General features: G+C 43.7%; 1 protein-coding gene across 7 annotated transcripts in view; it reads left to right on the top strand.

Annotated features, from left to right (window-relative positions):
* The window catches only part of ATXN1 (ataxin 1), a 406,204-nt gene extending 396,441 nt beyond the window's left edge, over positions 1–9,763 (top strand). For 5 of the 7 annotated variants that reach the window (XM_032647553.1, XM_032647552.1, XM_032647555.1 and 2 more), the window contains 2 exons: positions 2,087–2,609; positions 8,734–9,763. In XM_032647553.1, coding sequence (XP_032503444.1) covers positions 2,087–2,609; positions 8,734–8,954 — 744 coding nt within the window. In that variant the 3' untranslated portion in view covers positions 8,955–9,763. Of the gene's footprint in view, positions 1–2,086 lie in introns of all 7 variants that reach the window. The other 2 variants (XM_032647559.1, XM_032647558.1) reach the window with 2 other exon arrangements.
* Positions 9,764–10,785: the final 1,022 nt, after the last annotated feature.

A 10,785-nucleotide genomic window follows, 5' to 3' on the forward strand; every position in this document is an offset into this window, starting at 1 on the left:
TTGCATTCTTGATTTTAGTGGCTGTATTTTTTTTTTTCATTCTAGAATTTCCATGGATCTTTTAAAAAAATAGATTCTAGTTCTCTATCAGAATCCTCAACTTTGTCTTTGATCTCCTTAAATATTGTAAACATAGTCATTTTAAAGTCTACATCTGGTGACTATATTAGAAGCCCCTGTGGGTCTGTTTATAGTATCTGTTGTTTCTGCTGGTTTTTATTCATCTCATCTGCTCATGGACCTCCTCCCCCTTTTTTAATTGAATGTCTTTTATTTGAAAAATTGTGGAAATAATTCAAGACCTTAATTTAATTTTAGGGATGAATGAGATGATTAAAATCTGAGCTTCAGACATTGAGAGGAACTGTCTGCTTCTGCTTCACCTTATTTCTAGAATTCAGTTCTTTGAGGGAGCACCCTCCTGTGACTTACCCTGAATTCCATTCCCTGCCTGCTGAAACCCACCTCCCATGCTCTTGAGATTACCCAAAGCTCACTTTAACTGCCCCACTTTGGAATGTACAGATATCCTTAGGGGGAAATAGCATCAAACACCGGGTTCAAATGTCTGGCCAACACCCTTTCCTGATCCTGACCCAATGACTTTTTTACTGGCATATTTTGTGTCTACTGCCATAAGAAAAACATATTTCTTTTACATTTTGTCCAGAGTTTTTTTTTGTTTAGAGTATTTAGTGGTCCTCATCAGGAAGGTTGGTCCAAATTAACTGGTCTACTACATCTACAAAAGCCATTGAAAACTGACTGTTTAAAACTACTTCATTCTTCTCTTTTTCTTTTTTATATAGCATAAAGTTGAAGATATTAAATTTCTATGAAAATTAAACTGTTCAAACCTCAAGTGCATTTCAACTTGATTTGACGGCAGTAGTAATACTTGCACTGGAAGTTTGCAGATCCCTACACAGACCACCTCCTTGCCTTTGTTCACATAACCCTACTTCCAGGACTGTCTTTTCCTTGCCATCACTCCTCTCTCCTCCAGTCCCATTGTTTTTTAAAACTCAGCACAGTGTGTCCTCATCCCAAAAGACTTCCTTACTCACCTCTTCCATGCCTTTCCTCTGCCCTCCAACCGCTTACTCCCGTACCGAGCAGTAGAGCCCCACTCTGTGGCCACACTCGCCACATTGATCGGCAGTTATTGTGTATGTGCCTCTTTTGCCCATGGGATTGTGAACTCCTTTGTGACCAAGACTGTTGTTTTCAATTTATTGAAATTCATCACAGTGAGTGGCACATAGTAGCCTAGAGAAAACGGCAGGTATTGAAAGGATACTGGGCTTCCCCTGCTTTTGATATTTGTTTTTCAAACAAAAGGGAGACTGATTTGAGTACCTGGGGCTTGCCCATGTGGATGGGCCAAGCCCTTGAGCTGTCTGTATTCGTTTCACCCTCAGATCCTTCCAAATCCTGCCCATCCTTGGGGTCCTGGGAAAGCCCTCCCTGCTTTCTCCAGCCCTCCCTGATTCTGCTCCCCCTAAATTCCGAGAGTACGCATTCATTTATCCAGTAAATATTAAGTTTCAGCCATGTGCCAGGTACTCTTTTAGGGGCCAGGGACACAGTGATGAGCACATAAGTGCCTGCCTTATGGGGCTTCAATCTAACTCTGATCCGTATTCAGCCCTGTTATACACGAGAATAGCATCTGTCCAGTGAGCTAATAAGACACAAGAATATACCTTGGGCTTGAGTCACGTGCAGCGCCTAGCCCAGCGCCGAACACTAAGTAGGTGTTCCGTCATCCTTGGGGCTCCACTGACTTGTTTTAATGGAGACCAGCTGTAGAGCTCATACACAGTAAAACGATATTTTGAATACTGAATGGACTTCTACCGGCTTCTACCCAACATCTATATATGGTAAGTACAGGTACAGCAGAAAGTTAAGAACCTCATTTGCATCTGTTGGTGGAGGAGGTTTGGGGAACTGAGTCTTATTTTTTTCCATTCACCTATGCGTATGTATGTCTGTGTACGTGTAATGTATGCAATAAAACAAGAATGAAATGTCTTCATTTCCTCCTTCCCTTCCCTCTCCCTGTCTCTCACTGTTCCCACAGGTCAGCGTGGAAGTTTTGGTAGAGTATCCTTTTTTTGTGTTTGGACAGGGCTGGTCATCCTGTTGCCCGGAGAGAACCAGCCAGCTCTTTGATTTGCCGTGTTCTAAACTCTCCGTTGGGGATGTCTGTATCTCGCTCACCCTCAAGAACCTGAAGAATGGCTCTGTTAAAAAGGGCCAGGCCGTGGATCCCGCCAGTGTCCTGCGGAAGCACTCAAAGACCGACGGCCTCGCGGGCAGTAGACACAGGTACGCCGAGCAGGAAAACGGGATCAATCAGGGAAGTGCCCAGATGCTCTCTGAGAATGGCGAACTGAAGTTTCCAGAAAAAATTGGATTGCCTGCCGTGCCCTTGCTCACCAAAATAGAACCCAGCAAGCCCGCGGCCACGAGGAAGAGGAGGTGGTCGGCGCCGGAGAGCCGCAAACTGGAGAAGTCGGAAGACGAGCCACCTTTGACTCTTCCTAAGCCTTCTCTCATTTCTCAGGAGGTTAAGATTTGCATTGAAGGCCGCTCTAACGTAGGCAAGTAGAGGCCGTGTGGGGAAAGGAAATCTGGCCCTCCTTTATCATTTGTATCCAGATTACTGTACTGTAGGCTAAATAACACAGTATTTACATGTTATCCTCTTACTTTAGGGTTCTGTTATAACCTTGTCCTTAGAGTTACAGCGGGGGTTGGGCAGGAGATGGTGCATATGCTTTTTCCACGCGTGTCTCTCAGTGGGGTGGGCAGGCAGGGGCTGGGGCAGGTCCAGCCCGGGCTCTGGGCGGGCGTCCTGGTGGAAATGAACGTGGCCCCACGGTGCCTGCCTTTTCTAGCAGCGCAGATGCACCCACGGGGTGCCGACTTCTCCCGGTTTCGGGACAACGGGCTGCAGGGGGTGCGTGCGTGCGTGCAAGTGAGGGTGCCCGGGTGCCACGGCAGGTGAGGCTCTCTTTCTCTCTGCCTCCCTCTCTCTTGCTCTCAGCACGGGATTGGAGGTCCAGGGGCACGTCCTCATGAGGTTCTCACGTGCAAAATCAGCATCAGGACCCCAGGTTCAGGGCATCCCAGAGAGGCCGTCAAGACAGCAGATGGAAAACTAACCGTGTAAAAGAACATTTTTTTTCCTCCAACATATTTTACAATAAAAGCGACTTTTAATCATAGAGATATATATTCCCCCCATGGGGCCTGACTGCACTGATATTTTTTTAAAGAGCAACTGCCACCCGTGGGATTTCGTTTCTGCTTTACTAGTGCAGTGATGTCTCCAGGGCATCGTGGTGGGCAGGGCAGCCCCCGCTGCCATCGCTCCGCACCCGGGGGGTGGGCAGCGGGGGTGGCGGAGAGTGAAACCCACCCTGGTCTCTGTGCAGTGTTAGGAAAACCAATCAGGTTAATCGCATTGACTTCACTCCCAAGAGATAGACACAAGAGAGCCGCGGAAGCTCTTCGCATTGGGTTTGCAAATCTTCTGTCTTTTAACTCTAGTACTGTTTGTAGTTCATGACTATGGACAACTCGGGTGCCACTTTTTTCAGATTCCAGTGTGACGTGAGGAATTAGATTTTGAAGATGAGCATATATATTACTATCTCTAAGCACTTAAAATACTGTTCACACTTTATTACCAAGCATCTTGGTCTCTCATTCAACAAGTACTGTATCTCACTTTAAACTCTTTGGGAAGAAAAACTAAGTTGCTTTCTTTTTTTTTTTTTTCAACACTGTAACTACATTTCAGCTCTGCAGAGTTTCTCACGGAGCAAGATGTTGAAAGTTTCAATGTGGTTTAATGGGATGAATGTGAATTTTGAACTAGTATGTGACAATGAATGACCACCAAGTACAGCCTGACAGGAGGCACTCTTCACTTTGATGTTTGAGAAGGAATTAAAAGCATATGCAGAGCTGGCAGAGGAACTGAGAGGAAAGGGATGGAAAAAAGAATACTCACTTTTGTCCAGTGTTTTTCTTTTTAAGACGAACTTTTAAAGAACCTTGCGATTTGCACATCTTGAGTTTATAATTTGTGTGATATTCCTGCAGTTTTTATCCAATAACATTGTGGGAAAGGTTTGGGGGACTGAACGAGCATAAATAAATGTAGCAAAATTACTTTCTAACCTGCCTAAACTCTAGGCCATTTTATAAGGTTATGTTCCTTTCAGAATTCATTTTGGTCTTCTTACCGCATCTGTCACATAAAACCAGGTCTTAGCAGGACAACTCTGAGAATTTTCTTCAGATTCATTGAGAGAGTTTTCCATAAAGACGTTTATGTATGTGAGCAAGTTTTTTTTTTTTTTTTTTTTTAAAGAAAACAATTACTTTGTTGTTGTTACTGATGTTATTTTCAGAACGACTTTTATTTTTCCATCTGAAATCAAATCAAGATTTAATGTTTGGTACAAACCCAGAAAGGGTATTTCACAGTTGAAACCTTTTATTCCCAGAGATCTGAAATATTGTTTGTGGGTTTTGAGTGTGCATTTTAAAGTGCTTTAAAAAAAAAAATGTTTTATAAGGAGGGAGAAATTTTTAAATATTCTTACTTGGAATGGCTGCAACTTATCTGAACAAATGCCTGAGTTTTCTTTTACCATTGAGAATAGTACTTTTTCCATTTCACCAATTAAAAAAAAATTCTAATGTCAACCCACATTTTGGCTATCTAGTATTCACATTTAGCTCTCAGCAGGACTAATGATTTTTACAAACCATTTTCTGGGGTGTACCAAAAACATTGGAATAGGTTTAGAATAGCTAGATCCAGTCCTTGACTTTCTTTGATTTTCATTACCCTCTCAGCATGCTAGCAGAGAGCTGGGTGAGTCCATTCTTGCAGTCATATTGCTTATTTAGTGCTGTATTTTTTTAAATGTCTCTGTTCAGAGAACTTGCTTAATCTTCCATATATTCTGCTCAGGGCACTTGCAATTATTAGGCTTTGTTTTTCTTTTTGTTTTGACGGTAAGAGGAATATGGGGCTGCCATTATAGACTTTGTCCTCATCAGTACCACTAATTACAGCAACTCATGTGGACTCAGAGAAGCAGCCACCACCTTCTGGCTTCTTTCGAGTATCGAGCTAACTGGATCCACACCTCCAACACTAAAATGGGAAAACATGACATGGTTTGGAGCAATAGGAATATCATCGTTTTTGTGCTTCTGTTTCAGGTATAGGAATTATCAAATAATTGGTTCTTTCTAAACATTGTCCCATTTCACTTTCTTGCTTCTTTAGCACGTGCAATACTTTCCGTGCCAATAGAGTCTGATCAGTGTGCTCTAGAGGAAGCTCAGACCCTTTTGGCTTTTTCCTTACTCGGTCCCTCTTTCCTGTTCTGGCCAGAGAAGGGCTGGAAGGAAGGAGCCAGGAAGGGGAGGGCCTCCTGCTGCGCGTTTGCCCCGCTGCGGATGCCGAATCCTGGGGCAGGGAGCTTGCTTTCGGGAGCCCTGTCTGCCACCTTGTTGCAGAAACAGCAAGCCAAGGAGGCGGAAGGGCAGAACGGCACTTCCCCCGTCACCACGAGGAGTAGCGAATGTGCAGTGCAGACGGGAGGGAGACAGAGTCCTTTCTGAGGCGCACTCTGGAGCAATAGTGCCAGGATCAACCCATGTTCCACGATCTTTTCCGCGAGTGGGCAGGTCTGTGTCCTTGAGACTTCGAGCCGAGCCTCTGGGCGCGGGCAGGAAGCGTGGCCCGCCGTGTGCGCGCCTTCCAAGCGTCCGGCCGGTGGCTACGGAAGGGGCCACCTGCGAACAATGGTCACCACTCCTTTGTGGCAGCTCTCTCTCCAAATAGAACATCCAGAGGACAGGGGCCTCCTCTTGTTTGCAGACGCTGGCGAGCCCCAAGGTTCCCAGAGCAGCCTTTGTCACTGCGCCTGCGTAGCCGACCTAACAATGACAGGCATAGAAACCCTTCCGTGCCGTGCAGCTTACGAGGATCAGCCATGTGCCTCTGTACTGTGTCCACTTTGCAATATTTACTGAACCCGTCTTTCGTTCTTCTTTCTTTCCTGTTTTCCATTTTGAAACTAATAACAGCAGGCCTTTTGCGTTTACAGTGGAACACAATCACCAAGAAATTAGTCAGGGCGAAAAGAAAAAAAAAAATAACAACCAACCAACAAACGTGAACCTCTCTTTGTAGGGATTTCTAAATATATAAAATGACTGTTCCTTCCTTAGAATGTTTTAACGTTAAGAATTATTTCAGTTTGTCTGGGCCACACTGGGGGTGAGGTGGGGATACAGAGATGGATGCCACTTACCTCAAACCTTTTAAAGTGGAAATCCAAAATTGCTTTTTCATTTGGACGTTCAGGATAATTTTCTGTGTTGGTCAATTTTTTGTCTTTTCCAACTCACCCAGTTTGTTTTGGGATGATTTTTTTTTTTCATTGCTGTCGTCAATCCCATTTCTCACTCTGAATCATGACCCTTTGTGTTTTCTGTTAGGTGAGTGTGTTGGGTTTTGTCCCCCACCGGGAAGTGGCAGCACCCCTCCTTCTCCCCTCTAAGGAACTCTGCGGAACCTTTCACACCTCTAACTCAGGGACGGGGCTGGCGTGTGTGTGGTACACTGATGTGTCCAGAAGCAGCACTTTGACTCTTCTGGAGTAGGGATGTACAACTTCAAGGAATGTTTGGATTTCCTGCATCTTGTGGATTTCTCCTTAGATACTGCATAGATTGCCATATAATGCTGCATGTTCAAGATGAACAGTAGCTCCTAGTAATCATAAAATCCACTCTTTGCACATAGTTTGATCTTTACTGAAATACGTTGCCAAAATTTATTTTTGTTGTGTAGCTTTGGAATTTTTGTTTGTTTTTTTTTAAGGAAACAATTGATAATACCCTTTAACATCTGTGACTACTAAGGAAACCTATTTCATAGAGAGAGAAAAAGAATCTCAAATGCTTTTGAAGACACTAATGCCATGCTATTTCAGATCTGGGTGAAGCAGCAGAGCTCTGTGGACTGAAGGCCAGGCTTTTTGAGCTGTGCTGGTTGTCATGGCCACTGTTTCATGAACTGCAGGCAGCTCAACAAACCATGGTCTGTTTTCTCCTAAAACCCTTTGCACTTCCTATCTCCTAGTCACCCGAGATGATCCCAGGTGAAAAAAGGGCCAGCGGTCTCTGTGGCCCAACAATCCAGCTTCTTCGGGGTGATGTGAAAGCAAAGGGAGTTACGCTTTTTGGTTTTTAAAGTGACGTGGAGGCCTTTGCTTCCACCTTGTTTTCAACCCAGAATTTCTGAAATAGAGAATTTTAAGAACACATCCAGTAATAACTATACAGAGAATATACTTTTTTATAAAGCACATGCATATGCCATTGTGTTGGGTTGGTTTCCTCTTTTTTTCCACGGACAGTGTTGTGTTTCTGTTGATAGGGAAACTCCAAACTGTTTGCACACCTCTACTCCGGAGCTGAGATTTCTTTTACATAGATGACCTCGCTTCAAATATGTTACCTTACTGATAGGATCTTTTCTTGTAGCACTATACCTTGTGGGATTTTTTTTTTTTTTAATGTACACCTAATTTGAGAAGCTGAAGAAAAAAAAACTTTGAAGCACTCACTTTGAGGAGTACAGGTAATGTTTTTAAAAATTGCACAAAAGAAAAATGAATGTCGAAATGATTCATTCAGTGTTTGAAAGATATGGATCTGTTGAAACAATGAGTTTCATACTTGTTTGTAAAAAAAAAAAAAACATAAAGGTTGAAAGTTACATGTTTTTTTTGTATATAGAAATGTGTCATGTCTAAATGATCAGATTTGTATGGTTATGGCCTGGAAGAATTACTACGTAAAAGGCTCTTCAACTATACCTATGCTTCCTCTATGTTTCTGTTACATAGAACCCTCTTCTGAGGGAGAGTAACTCTGTATTCTGCAATTTGAGAATACTGTTCATTCCTATGCCGAAAGTACTTCTCTGAGCTCCCTTTCTTAAACTCTTAAGCCATTGCAACTCCTTTTTCTTCAGAGATGATGATTGACATTTTCAGCACTTCCTGTTCCAATAAACCCAAAGAATATAATTCTGAACAAGAAGTGTTTGTAACAAGGGATCCTAGCTACCAAGAAAACAGGACTCATTACGAGGACACACACACAGAAACGTTCAGCCTTCTTCCCCCCCGACACCTCAGTTCAATGGGGGGGGTGGGGTAAAACAAGGATTTCAGTTGAAATGCTTTGTTTTACTTTGGTTTTGATTTTTTCTTTACTATTAAGAGGCCAAAATAAATGTGGAGCAACTTCTCAGAAGTCGTATTCTGTCCAGAAATCAAGTTAGCCAGCAGAAACTGGACAGCTGGGGGGATACTGAGCAAATCTCCCTCTAATTCTTAAATTCAGAATCTCAGCCCTTCCCTTACCGTTACATGCGACGTTTCTGGTAGCTGACGTTTACCTGTACGATGGCGGGAGGGAACAGCAGCTTCAGTTTTTCATATCCTCATGACTCGCATACAAATGGTTCAGCTGTATTAAAATTAAGTGCTTTTTGGCCAATAGGTAGTATCTATACAGTAACCGTCTCTTAAGAATTCCCGTCACTTTTCTTATCTGAAAGGACTCCAGTCTTCCACTGCAGATAATTGGAGATTTCACCCAAGTTTTCTTTCCCTTTAGTTTGTTCGTTTGCTGTTGGGATGGCCGATGAGCCAGTCTCCTTTTCCATGGCCAGTCTGAAGGCCCCCTTTGGAAGCGCTGTTTACAGTCATCCTTGCCGAGGTAACATTCTGTCCTCCGGAATAGCAAATCTGAGCGGTTACCGAGCTGGGTGTGTAGGTTTCCTCTGCTTCTTACATGAACCACCTACTCGTAAATCATCCGGTCCAGGAGTGGGGTGAATTCTTTAGTCAGTGAACATTAAACTTGATACCTGTGCATTCAGTTCTGTGAATAACTGCCCTTTTGGCCTTTCGGGGAGGTTTCTTCCTCCTCGGCCTTCACTGCTCCCTGTAAACCCAAATCACTGTCAGCTGAAAGGCTCCAGTGGAGCCCAGCCAGTATTCGTGGTGGCCTTCGGTTAAGATGAGAGTCCTAATTTCTAGCCAGTGGGGTCCTGGTCCCAGAGCCATCTCTGAGAGTCACACTGTTGTATTTTTTAGTATCAGCTCACCACCCACCAACCTCCCCATCATACGCCTCCCACCGGCCAAGGGAAAAGAGACACTAGACCTCTGAGGGCACTATCAGACTGACATGGCCAGTACAGAGGAGAACTAGGGAAGGAATGATGTTTTGCACCTTATTGAAAAGAAAATTTTAAGTGCATACATAGTTAAGAGCTTCTATTGTGACAGGAGAACTTTTTTCCATATGCGTGCATACTCTCTGTAATTCCAGTGTAAAATATTGTACTTGCACTAGCTTTTTTAAAACAAATATTAAAAAAAAATGGAAGAATTCATATTCTATTTTCTAATCGTGGTGTGTCTATTTGTAGGATACACTCGAGTCTGTTTATTGAATTTTATGGTCCCTTTCTTTGATGGTGCTTGCAGGTTTTCTAGGTAGAAATTATTTCATTATTATAATAAAACAATGTTTGATTCAAAATTTGAACAAAATTGTTTTAAATAAATTGTCTGTATACCAGTACAAGTTTATTGTTTCAGTATACTCGTACTAATAAAATAACAGTGCCAATTGCAAATGTGTCTTTGCCTTGTGTTAGGTCCTCGGAGAAAGACGAGGCTGAGGATATGGTCGTAATTCCTCCCTCTTACTTAAGCTGCTGTCATCACTGGGTAGGTTTGTGGTGGAGAGGGTGACGTAAGGCATTGCCTTTCCTACTAATTTTGGGGGTGGGGGAGAGGGTTGGTCTTGCTTGAGATGAGATTCTGAGATAAAAGGCATGTTTCAACGTCTGATGTCTTGGCTGGTTCCGTTCACGTTTACTCCTATCTGAGCGTTGCTGTTTGTAAGAGATGAGATAACTTTTGTTTTTCAACAGTATTTGGCATCTTTGTTGGCTCACAGAGCATTATCCATCCATTTCCGTACAGTTTTGCCGTACACTGGTTAGTTGTCTGAAGGTGGACAGTTCATTCGTGTTTCCTGTAGTTCATGCCTGTTAGAAACTCAGAGGTTTGCACGGTGCCCAGTCTCAGACAGATGAGGCTCAGCAGTTGCCCCAGAAACTAGTTCCTCCAGGGCCCAAGCAGGTGAAGCCCTCTGCCCGCATCTGCACGCGTGACTATCCAATCCTTCCAGCCCTAAGGGTCTGCAGAGCTGGAAGAGAGCTCTCGGCATTAAATCCAGAGTTGTCGCTTAGCCCAGGCAGGGACGGGTAACTCCTTAACTGTTGCTGCCTTGTTGCTTCACAGATGGGGACATCTCACCAGGACTCTCCTTTAGGACTTAAGAGTTGAGGTTCCGACGCACTGTGAATGCTAGTGTGTGAGAGAGAGAACGTTGGTGTGTAAACTAGCAGTGATGAGCTGAGCCTTGTAACCCAGACGAGAAGGCTGCCCAAGTCCTCATCCTCCAGAGCATTCTTGGCAGACGCGGGCAAGTCTGGTGAAGCGGTCTGAACCACTGCCTTCCCTGCTCTTTGTTTTAATATTAGATGCTAAAGGTCCTGACAAGTCTGGGGTCCAGTAGCTGTGAGACTTACCTGAAGCAGTCATACTGATTAGAGAAAAGCCTGGCTTCACATGCTGCAACGAGGCGGAC

The sequence above is a fragment of the Phocoena sinus genome, chromosome 11 (assembly GCF_008692025.1).
Source record: "Phocoena sinus isolate mPhoSin1 chromosome 11, mPhoSin1.pri, whole genome shotgun sequence".
Lineage (NCBI taxonomy): Eukaryota > Metazoa > Chordata > Mammalia > Artiodactyla > Phocoenidae > Phocoena > Phocoena sinus.